This window comes from Thamnophis elegans, chromosome 4 (assembly GCF_009769535.1).
Source record: "Thamnophis elegans isolate rThaEle1 chromosome 4, rThaEle1.pri, whole genome shotgun sequence".
Lineage (NCBI taxonomy): Eukaryota > Metazoa > Chordata > Lepidosauria > Squamata > Colubridae > Thamnophis > Thamnophis elegans.
This window is the reverse complement of record NC_045544.1, coordinates 26,484,822-26,506,560: the sequence shown is the minus strand read 5'-3', so window position 1 is coordinate 26,506,560 and position 21,739 is coordinate 26,484,822. Positions and strand designations below refer to the sequence as shown.

The 21,739-nt window shown below is 37.7% G+C and overlaps 1 protein-coding gene across 1 annotated transcript; it reads left to right on the top strand.

Annotated features, from left to right (window-relative positions):
* Positions 1–1,785: 1,785 nt before the first annotated feature.
* CCNC (cyclin C) lies at positions 1,786–21,725 on the top strand. Its single transcript, XM_032215858.1, has 12 exons — positions 1,786–2,012; positions 4,849–4,955; positions 8,042–8,126; positions 8,248–8,317; positions 9,396–9,447; positions 10,240–10,295; positions 12,141–12,176; positions 15,898–15,989; positions 16,749–16,816; positions 17,191–17,270; positions 18,972–19,090; positions 20,896–21,725. The coding sequence occupies exons 1-12, from the start codon at positions 1,981–1,983 to the stop codon at positions 20,948–20,950; spliced, it is 852 nt and encodes a 283-aa protein (XP_032071749.1). The 5' UTR covers positions 1,786–1,980; the 3' UTR covers positions 20,951–21,725.
* Positions 21,726–21,739: the final 14 nt, after the last annotated feature.

Below are 21,739 nucleotides of genomic sequence, written 5' to 3'. Positions count from 1 at the left end.
TGAGATTAAGGCATGACTAGCCTTCACCCACTCATCACATGGCATCTGAGAACTCAACCAAACCTAGATTCAAAACACAGCCTAGAGAGTTGCCCCTGCATGGCCCCATGGGAATCTGACAACCAATCAGAATACAAGGTCAAAGGTCACAGAGGGCATAAAGCCAGGGACTTTCAGCATCTCAGCCCTTCTTTCTCTTATTCTCCACCAACATTGAAGCATGTGATCACCTTTTCTGATCAGGACTCAAGCCATGTGGTCCTGTCCACCATTAAACCATCTTTCCAAGCGGCCTCCACGTCTCTAGTGACTTTTTGGCTCCACTTGGAGCCAAACCCAGAAGGACATTTCTTCCAACAGCAGTAATAGCTCTGAGGTATCAATACTTCAGGCTTATCACATCCTGATTGTCATCCAGCAAACTATTTAAGTCAAATCTTTTTTTGGGAAAGTTGGGATAGAAGATCAGTTACGAGTCCACATAGTGATGTATTTGCAAGGCATCTGGAGGATAAAATCATTTACAGTTGATCAGAATTGGATGGGGGTTCAGTAAATCTTTGTGATATTATCTGGGAGCAGTTTGAATCTATTGAGCCATGAGGGTGGATTCTGGCAGGCTTTACTGCTGGTTCACTCATGTGCGTGCTTTGCATGCTGCACGTGCATGCCCAGTTCAATTAAAATTGTTCTGTGCATGCGCAGAACTTAAAAATAAGATGGCTGCGCCAATGGCACCAACCGAGGAACTGGTTCGAGGGCGTGGCAGGCCTGGGTCGCTGCTGGTTCCAGTGACCCAGGCCTCCATATCACTACCGGTTCGGCTGAACCGGTAGGAACCCATCTCTGGTTAGAGTGCAATACTGCAGGGTATTTCTTCTGACTGCCACCTGCCTGCAATTTGGTAGTTCGAATCTTACCAGGCTCAAGGTTGACTCAGCCTTCCATTGTTCTGAGGTGGGCAAAATGAGGACCCAAATTGTTGAGGACAATATGCTGACTCTAAACTGCTTAGAGAGGGCTGTTGTTTTTGCTGTTGTTAGTCACAAAGTCTTGTCACAAGACACAAGGCTATGGATTGCATCTCTGTTTTTTTCTGGTTGATAAGTTACAGTGATATTGAGGAGGGGAATTCCAAAACAGGCAAGGATTAGTGACACAAATAAACATTTTAAAGATGATAATACAAAACATTTGTGAATGAAATAAAGGTAGTGGAAATGTTTGGATTCTTGAAAACAATGAACATATTAGGAGGTAACATACTGGATGCCCTTGGCTAATCCTAAACAGCTCAGATGAGCTTAAACTTAGATTTGAGAGTGAGGAAAAACCAGGGTTGAAAGATAGAGAAGTTTAAAAATGAGTAGCAAAGGTGAAACAATTCTGCATGGCTATTAAAAAAAATCCTCCAGTAACACTAATATATTCATGTAGTCATGAGTTTGACTTGAGGGAGGTTAATTTTCCTTTAATGGAGCAAACTTCCATTTTAGGATTAAATTTAATGTAGCAATCACATTGGTTGGATATTTGATATTGAAAGAAAATGAAATGAATTATCGTATTCAGTGAGTATGTGTTTATAAGGCAGATGCCATCATTTAGAATAAATAAATATGATAAAGCGACAGTACACGTAACGTCCAATTTCACGGATAAGCAAAAAGAGCCCAGTGGGCTAATTTATCATTTCCGCAAGCGGAACTTGTCTGTCGCGGAACTGAGCGGCTAGCAAGCGGCGAGCCGCCGGACGAAGAGAGAAAGAGCACAGAGCAGGGAGTGAGGTCGTCGCTCGTATGGGTGCTGCTGTTTTTGCAGACTCCTTCCTGCTGCTAAAGCTGTTCCTGTTCCTGTTCCTGGAAGGTGGGGGTAGAGGAAAGAAGAAGAAGAAGAAGGAGGGGAGGAAGAAAAAAAAAAGGTTTGCCCTGGCTACCGGCAAGCAGGAAAGAAAAAGCGTTCCCACCTTGACCCCTCTACATGGCAGGGAATTTCTGGCAGAGTTCGCATTAGTGAGTTGTCCTTGCAGTCTGAAGCTTCTGGGGAGAAGGGAGGGAGGGAAGGAAATGCAGGCGCCCGGGGCCGGGCAGTTGCCGGGGGGGGGGGTGTAAGAGGCTTTCTCAGTGTTTTCTCTGTAGGAAGCTGTTTTCTCAGTGCAGAGGGTGGGACGGGTCTCAGTGTAGTGGGATGTTGCTGTATGACTGGGAGAGAGATGCCTGTGCAGATTGACTTTCAATTTTTTTTAATGTCTGTCTGTCTGTCTGTCTGTCTGTCAGTGTCTCTCTCTGTGTCTGTTTAGTGTTGGAAATAACCCATGTTATAAACATAATGTACACACACACACACACACACCTATGTGTGTGTAATTATATATACATACATACGCATTATGTTTAGAACATGGGTTCTTTCTAACAAGTCAACTTTTATCTTTTTTATCAATTCTAACCAATAAAACCTGGATGTGTGTGACTGTGTGTGTATAAAGAAAAATTGAGGTTTTTTTCCCCAGCTTGAACATATTTTATTTACATTGAATGTTCTGTAATACTTACAGAAGTATTGACAAGTACTTATAAGTGCAAGTCCTTTGACAAAGAAAAAATACATACTGCCAGCTGCATATAGTACAGGACAGGTTTCTGTAGAACCTCCACTCCCCATCCCAAGGGTTTTGTGTTACTATAAATATTGATTTTCCCTTCATTGTAGCAGTGTGGTTCTACACCCTAACCTGCTTTTATATAATATCTTTAATATTTTCTTTGGTTCTTATTATAACTTTTGTACAAAATGAAGATTTACTTATTAAACTCATATGGAAGCAGATAAAATGAAAAACAAGTGTTCTGATCACACTGGGTTTAACATGAGGAAAGTATTGGCATGTGTATGTTTCTTTCCAAAATAGTTTACCGTTATTAAAATACTTTTGCACAAATGAATATTATTCTAATTCACATGCATAGCACATTATGTTAAGGTGATTAAATTGTAATATTGTACTATGAAAGTGAAGAATGGCATACAGTAATCACATTGAATAACATGATTGTAATTCAAATATTTTTGATCCAATGTTATTTCTGAGTAACATAAATTGGAATCCTATCATATGGGAAAATCTTTAGGGGTATTTGTTATGACGATAAGATTCTCCTCTTTTTTTGCTGCTTGAGTATAATTTGCAACCACTATTTCTAAAGAAACCAAGATTCATGGAGAATATATGAAAGTGTTGTATCTAAATATAACTTAAATGTGTTTTAAATGCTAGCTTTTTAAATCAGAAGCCAGACTTTTCTGTACTAAGAAGACAAATATACCTAGAATGAGTAATACCTAAAATATATACCACCATATAACTCAAAATCATAGTATTACAGAAATGTTATTTGTAAAAGAGTTAGAGATAGAAAGTGGGGTTTATACAACATTTGTATGCAATTTGTCTGTGGAGATGGGTGGTCAAGAAATATGAAATATAAACAAAATAAATTAGAGCATTTAGAACTATCTAAAATTCCTGAGGCAACTTAAAATAATTATTGTTATGTATTAGTCTTATACCGTATATACTCGAGTATAGGCCGACCCGAATATAAGCCGAGGCACCTAATTTTACCACAAAAAACTGGAAAAGTTATTGACTCGAGTATAAGCCTAGGGTGGGAAATGCAGCAGCTACCGGTAAATTTCAAAAGTAAAAATAGATACCAATAATGTTTTTGAATATTTATTTCAAAGAAAAACAGTAAACTAGCGGTGTATTCAATGAAATACTTCACTCACCTCATGATGCTGATGTCCCGCTGTGATGATGATGTCCCGTGCAGCCGCGGGAGCGATGTCCTGCCTCCTATGACACACGGCACAGTGATTCCTATCATTGGATCACTGTACCAGAGGAGGTGGGACATCGCTATGTGGCTGCTTGCCATAACAAGGAGGAGGTGGGACATCGTTGCAGAGCGGCAGGAGGGGGAGGAAGGGGAATCGTAAGACAGCCCTGCATTACATTAGAACGTGAGGAGGGGGGATGGTGCGGTGCGCGCTGCGCGGCAAACTGACACAGAGGGAGGGGAAACTCACAGGGGCACTGGGCCATTCACGAGTGTCACCCAGCAGCATGGCCCCGCCCCTTTTTCTCCTCCATTTCGGGCAAATTTTTCACTGACTCGAGTATAAGCCGAGGCGGCTTTTTTCAGCCCAAAAAGTGGGCTGAAAAACTAGGCTTATACTCGAGTATATACAGTATACTGCCTTTACTTTAAGAGGTCAAGACAATTTATACAAGGTTCTCCTTTCATTTTATCTCGTCAACAACTATCCTGGACTGTTGTGAGTGAGTAAGCGTGTGCATGTATGCAAATAGTTCAAAGTCATTCTGTATTTGAGGGTAGATCTGAACTCTATTTGGACATCTATTACATCATCCTACTTTTCACATCATATATGTAAATACAATAACAAATTATCAGAAAAAGGAAAAAATTATTAGAACAAATTCACTATTAACAAAGAGATTGATTATAATCTTTGGATTATAGAAGGTCACATATAAAATGTTTTTAGTTTGAAATGATCGCCAAAGTCTGATAGTAGTTTCTTATTTCCCAGGATTTTGTTGCTGGCCTGTTATGGAGCTCTCAAATTCTGGTGGCAGCAAACATTGGGGAAATATAAGCATCATTGGAAGAAAAAAATTAATTCTGAATACTTTTGACTGAATATGTATCTTTGACATCAGGCCATATAATAAAGGATAAAAAGTGTTTTCTTTTTTCTGTGTTTACAATTTCTGTGTTACAAATATCTAAAAGTGGTCTCTCCTTTCTTTCTTTGTAGTTTACAATGGATTTTGGATAAACAAGATCTGCTGAAGGAACGCCAAAAAGACTTAAAATTTTTAGCAGAAGAAGAATATTGGAAACTACAGATATTTTTTACAAATGGTAAAAATGATGTCAATGAATCATTGATATATTCTGTGTGTATGCGTATGTGTGTGAGAGAGACGGGATAGATGAGTGAGATTGTCCTTATTTTTTAAAATACAATGATTTAACATTTTTAGAAGAAGCACATGTTGCCAAGGCCCTTGAACATGCTCCTATTAGACTCTTACTTGGGTTAAATATAACATTGATCAACATTTTTTTCTAAAGTTAGAGATATATTTTATTTTTGGAACATTACAATTCTAAACCATATGTGTTCCCATTCATATATAGGTCTTTCCTTGTTGTGGAGAAAGTTTTAATTTGCTTGAAATGGTCTTAGACCTAACTTTTATTCTAAGATTTTGGTATTCTTTATCAAAATGATGGAAAACTAAAATGGCAATTGAGGTTTTGGAAAAGCAAAATAAATTTCTAAAATGGTTTGGTTTGGTTTATTGGATTTATATGCCGCCCTTCTCCCAAGGACTCAGGGCGGCGTACAACATTAAAAAAAAAACACATATTACAAAAGTTAAAAAAAATTAAATAGAATATCCCAAACAAACCCAATTCGGATTAACAATAACATTTTTTTTAAAAAATTCAATTAAAATTAAAAATGATCAATAATTTATTTTGTTTTGTTCAGGCTAGGCTGGTTTGCTGGAAAAGCCAACTTTTTAGGGCGCATCGGAAGGACCGGAGGTCGGGGATTATACGAAGCTCCCGGGGCAGCTCATTCCAGAGGGAAGGCGCTCCCACAGAGAAGGCTCTCCCCCTGGGGATCGCTAGCCGACACTGTCTGGCCGAGAGCACCCTGAGGAGGCCAACTCTGTGGGATCCCACTGGATGGTGGGAGTCTACTGGTGGCAGTAGGTGGTCTCGCAGGTATCCTGGGCATAAGCCATGGAGCGCTTTAAAGGTCATAATTAGTATCTTGAATCAGGCCACCTAAAATGGGTGTAACATGGGAGCACCTAGGTGCCCCCATGATAACCCGCGCAGCCGCATTCTGGACCAGTTGAAGCCTCCGGGTGCTCTTCAAGGGCAGCCCCATGTAGAGAGCGTTGCAGTAGTCCAGGCGAGAGATGATTAATTTCAGTAGTTATTTTGTATTGAAATTCAAGGAGGTCATTACTTTCCAGTCAGAGCCAATAATAGAAAAGATTGATAAATACAATTTAAGCCTGCATTTTAATACAGTACTTGGGTGTCATTGAAACTTTATTTTATATAAATATAAAATTCATATGCAGGGAAGGTTTGACTTTAATTTGTTTAATAAGAGAGGAAATCATGTTTAAATATTTAAAATAATTAAAATGATACAATATATTTTGGCTCAATCAGCTAAAGTACAGCTTTCATATTTATAAATCAAAGTACTAAAATTTTATAAAGCTTCCTAATAAAGGAAGTTAAGTATGCATAATTAAAGCTCAAAGAAGCTGCAAATCTGTCTTAATATAAAGTTACTGAAAAATTTTGCATTCATCAAGCAATGCATGTACAAACTGTATGTACACCTTATTTCCTTACAGGGAGTATGGCAGTAATATTTTAAAATATGCATATATATTCACAATTGGACTTTTCATAATGTGTCTGAATAGTCAAAGTTACTTGTTACAGTCAGAATCAGTATCCTCTGTGTTGGAGCTGGCAAGGTGAGATGGGGAAATTAATAGTTGCTTTCTTAAAATTAAGAAATAGTTGTTTTGTATTTAAAATGGTTCATATTTGTAGAATCTTGGAAATTATTCAAAATGTAAGCAATGAAAGAGTACTGATATATGGACAACGCTATTATAATTCTGTTGCCCAAGTGTTCTATTGGTTTCCTGAATATCCTGTACTTTAAATAAAATCCCTGCCTCCACCGATCATTTCAGATTTATCCTAGTTAAAAAAAAAAATTAGCTAACCACCTTGTGTACAAAGGACTTGCTTGGCTGTCAACCTTTATAATGAGCATTGATGTGTGAATTATCTTGGAAATGGCAGGAATATGATAAAGCATTGCCATGTTCAAATTATGAATGGATGGAAGGATTCTGGAAAAATATCAAGTAACCATCTTATGTTTTGTTTTGTCATTCTGTGCCTCTACCTCTGCTTGGTATTTTGGATGGATGTTTCCAACATGCTTGGAACATATCCTTTGCTTGGAAAGCCAAATGAGCTACCTGTACAGCTGACACCATGGTGGCTTTCTAGCCAACTGGCAGATAGAGCTTGTGTGGAGCAGCTGACAGTTTTTTTTCCTGATCTACCTTCCCCCGGTACCCTATTCCCTTTCCATAGATGAAATATGTCATATTTCAAGCACCTGCTGCCTTTGCCAACTCCATAACTGTGTTGAAACTGACAGCTTAAGTCATTGGACAAATATTTCTTTTGCAAAGTATTTAAATGCTGTGTATGATAACTGATAACTGAAAGCTTTGCATTTCACACAGAGTGAAGTTCCTAAGTTTCTGGATAAGAGTGAGTTGAGAATTGCATGAAGTTGCAGATAATAGACTAAATTATTTTTCCCCAGGTGTAGATTACACCTCAATATGCCTTGTATCTGTTTTGTCATTTTTGGAGAAGTTGAATAATGCCTCAGAATTAGCTACAAGGGCTGGAAATACCATCTGCCTGAATTTAAACAAACTCTGCTTAGTAGCCAATCATAGAAAAATGCTGGCATTATTCAGTTTCATATCTTACTATATATATTTTAGGAATCAGATTTAATAATACCAACTGTGCAGTCTCCTTTGAATTGTTCTTTGCATCAGAAATATCAAGCAGTGATTTAATGTTAGTTTTTCTAACTACAGTTTCAACTACAGTTGCTTTAAGGTATTATCTATTGTGTCACAGTCTCAATTTGCAATCTTCACCTATAAAATAAAATACAACATACATTATTTCACCTTTAGGAAATGGGCCAATGAATGGGCTTTCAGTACCAAAAAAGTATAAGTACATAATATAACAATACATTATGCAACTTTTTGCAACTCAGTGGGATTCAGTTTCAGTAATTGTTGCAGAATACAAAACTGAACTACTAAGATTTAACTCATTTTTAAAATTTTTATTTTAAGTTATTCAGGCGTTAGGTGAACATTTGAAGCTAAGACAACAAGTTATTGCCACTGCTACTGTCTATTTCAAGAGGTTCTATGCCAGGTAAGATCATGAGCTCAATACAGTTTCATTTTTCCTATATAAATGTTTTTTGTGAATATAAGGTCTCTCTTCAAAAGTGGTATGATTAGTAATTTTCCCTTCTGTTTAAAACTATATTTAGGTATTCCCTAAAAAGTATTGATCCAGTGCTAATGGCTCCCACATGTGTATTTTTGGCATCCAAAGTAGAGGTAAGTAGGCATTTTAGCATTCTCTTGGTCTTAATAAGCAACTGCAATCCTTTCCAGCAGTTTTGTTGTTGAACAAAATGAAATGGTCACTAAGTGAACATGTAACTGACACGCACACCCACACACACCCACACACACACTGCAGAGTGTGTCTACAAAGATGTGTTTCTTTTTTACCCTCCCTACTTTTCTGTTTCTGTTTCTGTTTATTAGGATTTATAGGACTTATTCCTCCCTCACTGAGTGGAGAGATTGCTTAAACTAGCTATCGTTTCCTGAAATATTTTTCTTCAAGTAAAAGCATGTCCCTTAAAATTCTAACTGCAAGTTAACAATCTCAGCTCTCTGATCTTAATTCACACTGAAGGCCTTTGTTGTCAGCGGCATGAAAATTCGTGGTCAATACATGCATTGCTTGGAAATGAATTTTTATTACTGTTTATTACCATCGTATTTGTGAATGGTCACCAACCAGGATGGTCACTAAATGAGGAGTGGCTGTAATTAGCACATTTAATATCCTTTTTCTGATAGGATTTTTCTGTTAGGCCTCCCCCTGTTCTAGCCTCCATAGCATTTTGTTGGTCATATCAGTCAGTTGATCTTTTCTGACTCTTGATCAGTTGGGCTTTCAGTGCTTGCTTTGCAGGATGTTTTCCTGCCTTTTAGCTATGGGGGATTAACATGAAAATGGCTTTCTGCCAATAGTAAAGCAGCCAATGGAAATTGATGAAAGGAAAGAAAATAGCTTTCTTTTCACACAGACAAAAATGTGTTTATTGTAATATAATCTTTGCATCCACAAAATACTGTGATTTTGACTAAACAAGAAAAATTGGCAGAAAGGCAGAGAAGTGTTGCATCAGCTCACATGAGATATTGTGGAATTGGGCATAGTGAGGCTTGGGTGATTCTACAAGGCTGCCAGTAAGAACAAAATGTGCCTTTTCTTTTTTTCTCACAGATCAAGAGCACACACTCCCTGTAATCTCACATAGTAATTAAAGTTTGACATTTTGTTAACGGGTGCTTCTGGAATTGTGTATTTACCACCATTATTTTATTTTTGATGTTCTAGGAATTTGGTGTGGTTTCGAATACAAGATTGATATCTGCTGCTACTTCTGTATGTAAGTGGAATTTTTTGTAAAGCTGTCATCTTTCAAAGGAATTTTAAAATCAAATATTGCTTATAGTTATCGTATTCAGACATATGGAATGGCACATACTGTATGTATGTGTGTACATGAAAAACTAAAAATTATTAAGCTGTGCTTATTGTATTGCACGATACAATATGATAAAATGTGATACAATACAATACTATTGGGTAATATTGTATTGGGGAGAGCCATTTGGTGTAGAAGCTAAAGGCATCAGGCTAGCAACCAGGACACCATAAATTTATAAAACCAGCTGCATGACCATGAACCAGTCCCTCTCAACCCTAGGAATGAGGCAGTGGCAAACAACTTCTGAAAAATCTTGCCAAAAAAACTGCAGGGATTTCCCCAAGCAGTTTCCAAGAGAACTAGACATGATTGAAGAAAAAGGATTGTATTGGTACAGTATTTAATTTTTCTAAATGAATGAATGCTTCTTTACCATTTGGTAATATTTGAAACTTGCAGAAACTGATAAACATTGTGTAAACTGGTTCTAATATATATTCCAAAATATTGAAACATAAATATTTGCTTTGTCTCTATTTTGTATTGTAAATTTCTATAAAATATTGCTATCAGATATAAAAAATATGTATGCTTAATAGTTAACTCTTGTTCTTTTGTGCTTTCAAAAAATCCCTGCATTCAGCATCTAGTATTTTAATTAAATTAAGGTGTAGAGAGAGAAATCAGTATGCTAAATTAATTTTAATTGCTTTTATTTTAAAAAGCATTCTTGAATTTTCTTCGTTGCAGTGAAAACTAGGTTTTCGTATGCCTTTCCAAAAGAATTTCCTTATAGGATGAACCATGTAAGTATACTCTTAAGAAAACATTCCTTGCCTTAGCACTTCCCTTCCTCTGCAAATGATTTTGAAAAGACTTTTACATTTTTACTGAATGTGGAAGAATGGGGATGTTGAGAATATATCAAAGCATTATTTCCAGACAGTGACAGGAAGTTTATGTTTTGCTATACTCCCAACTGTTTTAAATTGTTTTTTAAAAGTAGAAAATTGAAGTTTTAAAAAAAGGGTCTTGCCATTGTGTCATCAGCTGTGGCTGAGAGACTCTAGGAGTGTGATTTGGAGAAGAGGAAAACCTAAACTAGATTACTATCCGTTAAATGCGTGGGGCTGCCCTTGAAGAGCTTTCGGAAACGTCAAATGGTGTAAAATACGGCTGAATGGCAAAAAATGGTGCCGGCTGCATGGCATATGTAACACCACTACTCCGTGAGCTGCACTGGCCTGCTGATGTGTTTACGGGTGCAATTCAAGATGCTGGTTGTCACCTTTAAAGCTTTACATGACTTGTGGCTGGGTTATCTGACGGACTATCTTTTTCCAAGAGTTTCTACCCATTCAGTCTGATCCTACAGACAAGTTGCAAAGCCCGTCAGCCAAAAAGTGTTGACTGGCAGGAACAAAAAGTTGGGATATATCTGCTGTACCCCCTGCCTTATGGAACATTCTCCCCTCACATATTAGAATGGCCCCAATCCTGTTAGGTTTTTGCAAAAGTTGAAAAACTTGCTATGTGTACCCAGGCTTGGGGCTGAGAATGTGTTTAAGACTGCAATGTGCTCTACATGGGGCTGCCCTTGAAGAGCATCCGGCGACTTCAGCTAGTCCAGAACGCAGCCGCACGAGTGATTGTGGGTGCACCTCGGTTCACCCACATAACACCTATCCTCCGCGAGCTGCGCTGGCTACCTGTTGATCTCCGGGTGCGCTTCAAGGTGCTACTTGTCACTCATAAAGCCCTTCATGGTAGTGGGTCTGCGTACTTGAGAGACCGCCTCCTGCCAATTACCTCCCTGCGACCAATTAGATCACATAGATTAGGCCTCCTCCGAGGAGTTGCCAGTGCCGACTGGCAACTACACGGAGGAGAGCCTTTTCAGTAGTAGCTCCGACCCTTTGGAACGAGCTCCCCGTGGAGATTCGTACCCTCACCACCGTCCAGACCTTCCGCACAGCCCTTAAGACCTGGCTAGCCCGTCAGGCCTGGGGACAAAGATAACTGTCCCCACCCGAATGATGAATGAATGTTGCCTACTATTTTACTTCTATGTATTGTTTGTGTCTATTGTCTGTATACCCCCCCCCCCTCATTTTATGTAAGCCGCCCTGAGTCCCCTCAGGGAAAAGGGCGGCCTATAAGCATTAATAAATACAAATACAAATAAGAGCCCCATTACTTGGCTTTACTAATAGTTGATTAATCTTCATGGCTGCTGTTTGTATTATTTATTTTGCGGATGTTTTTTGTTTTAATGGTTTCTTTTAATTATTTTATAATTTTAGAATTGTAAACAGTCTAGGGTCACTTGGTTGAGTTGGCGACTATAGAAACTGAATGAATGAATTTGATTGCAAACATGAAAAAAATATGATAAATCTGTTGACTTCTGTAAAAGAGGTATTTGCTGGAGTAAAAATTGTACAGTATTTCCAAAAAGGAGTTTCTTTTATTGAAGTGGAAATTTCAAATGTAATTGCTGCTGACAAAAAAAGTTTATGTTTTCGTTCCCATGGTTTTCCAAGTTTAGAATTTTAATAGTTTAGATCCAGCTGACCATAGAACAGGATAATCTATGATGCACTTTACGTACGTTTTGTCCATTTAATTCATACATTTTTTGTTCTTTACAGATATTAGAATGTGAATTTTATCTGTTAGAGTTAATGGTAAGTTCATTTACTTTGTACATTCTGTTCGATCTCTTGTATAGGTAGTCCTTGAATTATATCCATTCATTCAGTGACTGTTCAAAGTTACAGACACTGAAAATATGGACATATGATGAGTTCCTTGAAGTTCTGATGACCACAGCACATTCCCCTCCCCTTCACATTGTGATCCATCACATTAGATACCTTGTGTGTCATTGTAACATCACAGAGAGTTGGAGGTCATGTGATCACCATTTGTGACCTTCCCTGCTGGCTACACCAAGCAAAGTTTATGAGGAAGCCAGTAGGGAAAATTGAAAGTTACTTTGGTAAGTCACTCCCACTTTTTCTCCCATCTTTAGCACACCCCTACCCATGTGGAGCCCCTCCAGCCTCCTGCAAATTGTGCATGGCCTGTGCATGGCCTGTGCAGGCCTTCCCTGGCTCCCGCAATTCAGACACAGACTGTACTGACCTATCCAGGTCCTACTATGATTTCCTCCTATCCTCCCTTGGTACCCCCATGCTTCTTACCTGGGATTCTTGCCTCTTCCTATTAATGATTGAGGAATTTTGGGGTCTGCCTGGGATCGTCGTCACTGAACAGGGTAATCATGTGATGTTGCACTTTATCAACTGCATCACTTTGTGGCAGCAATCCCAGTCTCTATTGCTGTTGTAACACAAATAGTACAAATATAATTCCTTTGCATAATTATATGTTGATCATATCTGGAATATTCTATCATCTCCTGAAATGTTGCTACTTTTTGCATGTGTCTACTGGGAGGAAAGAATTTTGAGATGTAATGGGCTAAGTCTAGGAGAATAATCTCAGAGAAAGGATGAAGAGTTACAGATTGAGGAAGTGGTGTACTATTTCCTATTTTTTATGTGAATCCAATACATGAAGGTAGAAAGAACTGATGCCAGGTTTTTGAGAAGAGAAGTAATTTATATATCTAAGATTGCATGAGAAAATAGTGTCCAATGTATCAACTGAAGTAGCTGGCTTGAAGGCCAATAAGCATACAGATTTGTTTACAAGAAAGTGTCCTGCCTTTTGTTTTAAATAGGAAAGCTCTTACAAAGGATACTCCACCCTGAGAGGAATTTTGGAGTTCTAGTGGACAATCACTTAAATATGAGCCAGCAGTGTACTGCTGTTGCAAAAAAGCCAACACAGTCCTAGGGTGCATTAACAGAAGGATAGTCAAGATCACATGAAGTGTTAGTACCGCTTTATAATGCCTTGATTAAACTATATTTGGAATATTTCATCCAGTTTTGGTTGCCACAATATAAAAAAAGATGTTGAGACTCTAGAAAGAGTGCAGAGAAGAGCAACGAAGATGATTAGGGGATTAGAGGCTAAAACATATGACGAACGGCTGCTGGAATTAGGTATGGCTAATATAATGAAAAGAAAGACTATGGGTTACATAACAGCAGTATCCCAATATCTAAGGGGCTGCCATAAAAAAGAGTGGGGTGGTCAATCTATTCTCCAAAGCACTTAAAGGCAGGGGAAGAAATAATGGATGGAAACTAATCAGAGAAGCAACCTAGAACTAAGTATAAATTTCCTGACAGAAGAATTAATCAGTGGAATAACTTGCATTCAGAAGTTATATATGGGTGCTCCAACACTGGAGAGATTTGACAATAAATTGTCTGAAATGGTATAGGGTATCCTGCTTTAGCAGGGAGTTGGACTAGAAGTTCTTTCCAACTCTTATTTTGTTGATGTTACTCAAGCCAAACTTTATATTTACAAAATAAGTGAAACCACTAAAGGTTGATACTGTTTCCCCCCCCACTCAGATTCTCTTTATATATTAATAGGATCCTCATAAAGCTTCTTGTATATTGTTATTCTGTAATAGAGTGCACTGTGCCAATGTTTATTTCCAGTGAGTGTATTGTTGGCAAATCGGGTTTCTGTGTGCTGCAAATGTGTCAGCATTTGTGTCTCAGAGGGAGATAGAATTTGGTAAGCTGCCAGTCAGTCTAGAGAGGAATTACAGGTGAAACTCAAAAAAATTAGAATATCGTGCAAAAGTTCCTTTATTACAGTAATGCAACTTAAAGGTGAAACTAACATATGAGATAGACACATTACATGCAAAGCAAGATAGTTCAAGCTGTGATTTGTCATAATAGTGATGATTATGGCTCATGAAAACCCCAAATCCACAATCTCAGAAAATTAGAATATTGTGAAAAGGTGCAATATTCTAGGCTCAAAGTGTTCCACTCTAATCAGCTAATTAAGCCATAACACCTGCAAAGGGTTCCTGAGTCTTTAAATGGTCTCTCAGTCTGTTTCAGTAGGAATCACAATCATGGGAAAGACTGCTGACCTGATTGTTGTGCAGAAAACCATCATTGACACCCTCCATAAGGAGGGAAAGCCTCAAAAGATAATTGCAAAAGAAATTGGATGTTCCCAAAGTGCTGTATCAAAACACATTAATAGAAAGTTATGTGGAAGGGAAAAGTGCGGAAGAAAAAGGTGCACAAGCAGCAGGGATGACCGCAGCCTGGATAGGATTGTCAGGAAAAGGCCATTCAAAAGTATTGGGGACTTTCACAAGGAGTGGACTGAGGCTGGAGTCAGTGCATCAAGAGCCACCACACACAGACGGATCCTGGACATGAGCTTCAAATGTCGTATTTTCTGACAACAATGTCAGAAGTGTCTTACCTGGGCTAAAGAAAAACAGACCTGGTCTGTTGCTCAGTGGTCCAAAGTCCTCTTTTCTGATGAGAGCAACTTTTGCATCTCATTTGGAAACCAAGGACCCAGAGTATGGAGGAAGAATGCAGAGGCACACACTACAAGATGCTTGAAGTCCAGTGTGAAGTTTCCACAGTCTGTGTTGACTTGGGGAGCCATGTCATCTGCTGATGTTGGTCCACTGTGCTTCATTAAATCCAGGGTCAATGCAGCTGTCTACCAGGAGATTTTGCAGCACTTCATTCTTCCTTCTGCAGACGAGCTTTATGGGGATGCTGACTTCATTTTCCAGCAGGATTGGCACCTGCCCACACTGCCAAAAAGCACCAAATCCTGGTTCAATGACTGTGGGATTACTGTGCTTGATTGACTAGCAAAATTGGCTGACCTGAACCCCATAGAGAATCTATGGAGCATTGCCAAGAGAAAGATGAGAGACATGAGACCGAACAATGCAGAAGAGCTGAAGGCCGCTATTGAAGCATCCTGGTCTTCCATAACACTTCAGCAGTGCCACAGGCTGATAGCTTCCATGCCACGCCACATTGAGGCAGTAATTGCTGCAAAAGGGGCCAAAACCAAGTACTGAGTACATATGCATGCTTATACTTTTCAGAGGTCCGATATTGTTCTGTGTACAATCCTTGTTTTATTGAGTGCATGAATATTCTAATTTTCTGAGATGGTGGATTTGGGGTTTTCATGAGCTGTAAGCCATAATCATCACAATTATGACAAATCACAGCTTGAACTATCTTGCTTTGCATGTAATGAGTCTTATCTCATATATTAGTTTTACCTTTTAAGCTGCATTACTGAAATAAATGAACTTTTGCACGATATTCTAATTTTTCGAGTTTCACCTGTATTTCTGTGAAGCCAACTACTGTCTTTGTAATAGATGGCACAATAAACATCAGAGAAGTACTTAACATGTTGAGTATTGTGGAATGATGATGATGCTTTTAACATTCTTCTTAAATGCAATTCCCCTAGGACTGCTGTTTGATAGTTTATCATCCCTATAGACCTCTACTTCAATATGTACAAGATATGGGCCAAGAAGACATGTTGCTGCCTCTTGCTTGGTAATGAAGACAAGACTATTTAAAAAGTCCTTTAGCCTAAATAGAAAACCTATGAAAATTATTGACCTGAATAAAATTGTTGCCTCGGGAATCTGCTTAATCCACTTAGGAAAATGCATAAAACATAAAGTTATTTAATTTATTGATTTGAAAGGAGTGGGGTGGGGGTGGGGTTGACCGAAATATCATTTTTTTATGAATGAAGATAAACCAGCAGATCTTCTACTATTCATTCTTATAGTCTGAACATATAACTGAAAAGCTCGTGATGAAGCTTGCCTTACATGGAAGATGAATACACCTAATATCTCTGCAGAGTTCTGTTATTTGAGGGAAAGAATACCCATGCTCCATATAGAAAAAGACATAGAAATGAAATATATCGAAATACGTCCTCCTGCTCAGATTATACTCATTACATCAGATACTGTTGGAAGTACTACCCTCCCGGCCTTCCGTAAAGCTACTAAGTCCTGGCTGTTACGGCAGGCTGGGGGCTGTTGAAGTATCCAGCCCCGCTTCAATTGTGACTGTTGTGCATTTTAATATTGTTTGTATTGTCTTATTTATCCCCTCCCCTGTTTTATTGTGAGCCGCCCGGAGTCCTTCGGGAGTGGGCGGCATACAAAACCAATAAACGAAACGAGATACTGTATTTAAAGTGGAAGTAAGCTCATGTCACAGTTTCATATTGTTTTGACTCCATCGTGTGGAGTCATGAATGACAAACTTGCTGATCTGTTGCTTTTGTCTGTGCAGGAGGATAGTGAATGACACATACAGAACTGATCTTTGTCTGCTGTACCCTCCTTTCATGATAGCCCTAGGTATGTAACATGTTGTGTACTGTATCACTATTTGAATGGAATGGTTCAAGATAGAGTTGCATTCATGGCCATTTTCATAGAAATTGTGGTGTTATAATGAAAACCTCAACTATTTCATTTTTCAGTTTATAACTGAACTTTGTCCAGGCATACAATAAAATAATGGTAAACTGGGAAACTATTCAACTATACATCCTAATTGAGCATTAATAATTATACTTGTAGAATGGTATAATTGAAAATCCAGTTTGGAGAGGGAGACAGTAGCACACAGAATGTGTTCTGACTGTGTTTTTCATTTAATAATGTAAAAGCACTTATACCACTAATTTTATGTCTTAATTTTGCCTTTCAACTATATGCTTTTTTTACAGCTTGCCTACATGTGGCTTGTGTTGTCCAGCAAAAGGATGCTAGACAGTGGTTTGCTGAACTCTCTGTTGATATGGAGAAGGTAGTTATGTTTTGTTTAATAATTACAGATTTACCGAAAATAACTTGTCTAGATTGTTACATTATTATGCCATTGGAACAAAATGGATAAGATGAAAGCTTCTTATTGGCCCAGCATCCCTTGGTGAAAAATTGAAAAACATATAAATAATTTAAAAAGATAAAACTATTCAAGGTAATATTTCTATATCAATACCAACAAGATACTGCATAGTAATTACAAAATATTTTTTTTGATTGCATATTCTGTGTTGGGCACAGATGCTTTTGATTGAGCTTGATGTAGGATTGAATGGGTGCAATTATATAGTTGGTCAATAATATAAAAGCCACTATCAGTGCCTTATTCCAAGATCTGGAATTTACTGGTGGTCTCCCATCTGAGTAATAATCAGTCCAGATACTGCTCTGAGCCCAGTGCTGCCATTTGTTGAGACTAAATGGCAATAAATACGGTAAATAAATTCTCTGTCTAATCATGTCCAATTCTAGGGCATAGTGTTCATTTTGTTTCTTGGTCAAGGGGCCCCGCATTGTCCAAAGACCCGTTTCATGGTTATGCAGCCAACATGTTTATATGCCAAGTCTTTGAAACGCTGTTACCTTCCCACCAAAGTGGAGCCCATTTTTCTACTCATATTTGCATGTTTTCAAACTGCTAAGTGAGCAGGAGCGGGGACAAGGAATCGGAGCTCATGTCGATTCCATGGCACTGGGGCTCAAACCCAGACTGTCAGCTTTCCAGCTGATAAACTCAGCATTTTTAACTGCTGAGCCTTTGCACCTAACCTCTAAATAATAGGTTTAAGAATGGGTGAGTGAGGGAAGTGTAAAAAAGTACAAGGGACTTTTTATGACATATGGTGGACCTGCCCGGAAACACAAAAATATTGGACAAAAATTTGGAAATGGGTGCAAGAAATTACAGGAGAACAGATAAAATACAAATCCGAAATCTTTCTTCTGGGAATAATCAAAGGGAAATATACAAAGAAAATTAAGTACATATTAACACATCTGCTAACTACAGCTAGATAACATTTGCCCAATGCTGGAAACAAAATAATACCCCCTCGGACGAATTAATGATAAAAAAAACCTTTGGATTGTGCAGAGATGGACAAATTAACACTGAAATTAAAAGATAAAGAAGAGTCGGAATATTATGAAATTTGGAACAATTGGTACAAATGGCTACAAAACAAGAATAAAATTAATTAAGCCGAAAAACACTATATATAAATATATAGAGAACTGTGTATAAAGGTGTGTAAATATAGAAGCAAAATATTATATTCATGTACAGGTATGATGACATAACAATGTTGATATAATGACTGTAAGGTGTTGTAGAAGGGAAAAAATAATAATAAAAATCTACTACAAAAAAAAAAGAATGGGTGCGTGAGATCATGAGTTTACATTAGACTGAAAGAAAAAGCTATGTTAATTTAAAATAATAATAAAAACTTTATAAAATGAATTTTAAGATTTAGAAACTAGGGCACTAAGGTAAGAAGTGTTTTGAGGATAGTTTGCACTTTTTTTTCTTCAAAGGATAAAAATAATAGTGGCCTGAAAAATGTTTTCATGATAAACACCCAGATTCCAGAAGATTTTCAAATCTATCTTATGTTGAAGTACATACTTATTGCAATCACCATAGAACTGCATATAACTATTTTTCATCTATTTTATTTAGATCTTAGAAATAATCAGGGTCATTTTAAAATTGTATGAACAATGGAAAAACTTTGATGAAAGGAAAGAAATGGCTACAATTCTAAGCAAGATGCCTAAACCCAAACCGCCTCCAAATAGGTAGGTTTTCAAAATATTTTCATTTGAATAGATGATCCACTGTAAAACAAGAATAATTCATTTGTAGATAAAATAATTTTAGACTTGGATGTTTAATACAGAAAATGCATCTCAGCGTCTAGTTGGTCCATTTATTCACTAGACTTTTTGTACCCATTCTGCTTAACACCCCACTCCCCCAAAAAATACTCTGCAAACCTGGAAGGCCAAAATATTTTTTTCCTGGGCAAAAATAGAGTACTTTGCCTTTGAGTTAGGGCGGTACTTCTCCATAGTGAACATAAGTAGCCAGCATTTTCCAGGGAATCCTGTTAATGAGCTGCTTTAGCAGTCAAATTCATTTTAATGGGTTAACTTTATAAAGCAATGGCTTATTTATAATAAACTCTCTAAAGCAATGGCTTATTTGTACTGAATATACAGAAGCTACTGTATTTTTCAAACTATAAGACGCACCGGAGTATAAGATGCACCATGATTTTAAGAGGTAAATTTTTAAAAAAAGTTTTTGCACTCTGAGGCCTCCCAAATCCTTTGCACACCTCGTTTTTTGCACACAGAAAAAAAGGGGGGGGGATGCAGAGCTTTGGGATGCTTGCAGAGTGCTGCGGGGAGGGGCAAAAATGAGCGAAAAACCGGCCTCTTTTTCACAAAAATGGGCCTTTTTTGCAAGAAAAGGGGAGGGGCATGCAGAGCTTTGGGAGGCTCTTAGAGTGCTCCTGGGGGCTGGAGGGGGGCAAAAACTAGCAAAAACAGGCCTTTTTTGCAAAAATAAGGGGGGCATGCAGAGGCTTTGGGAGACTTTTAAAGTGCTCTTGGGGGCTGGGGGGGCTCTTTAGCTCTTTTTTACCCTCCCCAGCCTTCAGGAGCACTTTGCAAGCCTCCCAAACTCTCTGCATATCCATTTTTGCAAAGGAGACAGGGTTTCAGTAGGCCAAAAATGCTGTATCAGTGTATAAGACACACCCAGATTTTCACACTCTTTTTGAGGGGAAAAGGTACGTCTTATATTCCAAAAAATACGGCATATAGCAGAGTTCTCCAAACGTGCCAAATTTCTGAACTTCGTCTCCCAGAATTCCCCAGCCAGCTATGCTTTTTAAATCTTAAATTTGGAGACCCCCGCTCTATAGTATACTTCCAAATCATTTTTGAAGCGTACATAGCCCTACCAGCAGTCAGTTATTGATATTGCTGAATTAAAAACAGCAGCCAGACCAAATGAGGATAGATGTCACCCCAAATATGATCTTGAAGGCCATTTCATCCTTCTTTATGTTATATTACAACAAAAAGTTATGCAATCCTGAATATCAAAATAAAATTTTGTACTACCCTGATTTAAATTATATTACCTATTTAAATTAAATTATATTAAGTACTAAAGTAATGCCATATGATAAGATACGCAGTGTGCCATTACAACGTGGGAAAATTAGGATGAAGTTTCAATGGCAAGGTTGAAATCTGCTTGCATATTAATCATCAAAGGACGCTACACATCTTCTTCATGACTTGTTTTCCTTGTTACCATCTGGAAGGAGGCTTCATGGTGTCCAAACCAGATAATTTAGATTCAGTCAGTTTTGTTCCATATAGTATCAACAGAGTGAACTAGTTTCTTTAATAAAGCGTATGGGTAGACATATACTTTGAGAGCAGGCAACAAAAATTCATTTTTAATGTATGCCAGTGTGCTCACAGTGAACAAAATGACAATCAAGATTATCTTAATTTTAAAATCAAATGTTTGTAATCATTTTAATAATATATAATGTAATACTTTCCTGCTTTGTTTCAAACAGTGAAAGTGACCAGGGTCCAAATGGAAGTCAGAATTCTAGCTACAGCCAGTCTTAGACATTCCAAAGAAATGAATTGTGGACCACTTTGGATTAAGACACATTGGGATCTTTTCATGTGTGGAAGACATGGACAGAAGGTTTCAACAATGTCTTTTCAGATAGAACACAATGTTTCTATCAAGTGTACAAAAGCTTTTCCTTAAACACACACCTATTTGAATTGTGATACAACAGAAATCAAAAATTTTGGATATAAATAATGATGTAATTCAGTATGGACAGACTTTAGTAAATGTTGTTATTAGAAAGAAATAGTGGTAAGTTAAACAAACTCTGTCAACACAAAGATGGATAACTGAATGGATCTTTCTTGCAACTATACTTGTTTAACACGGAATACAAGAAATGACTTGAGAAGTTGGGATTTGAGATCCCAATTTTCTAGATATATGGATGTTTTAAGAATGCACTGCTGTAGTAAATGCCTTAGGGAAGAGAAAAAAGAGGGGGGAAATCTTAAAATGTATACAATGTTGCATTCCTCATCCGAAGTTTAAGGAGATACTTTACAATACCTGACGTTTGCTAGAGGAAATCCAGGATACCCCCAAAGTGCAATATATATAATGAAAATTGTGGCTGTTTTAGGAAAGAATGTGCTATTAAGTCCCTGACATATTTTGCAATCCAATCAAGTAAATCTAACCTATTTGAGGTTATAATGGAGAATATATTCTGCTTTCCCTGTTACTAGGAATGGCTTGTCTCTTGAGAAAACAGAAGCATTTGAGGCTATGATTCCATAATAAAATATAATAAATTACTGTACAAATTAACACAAGAA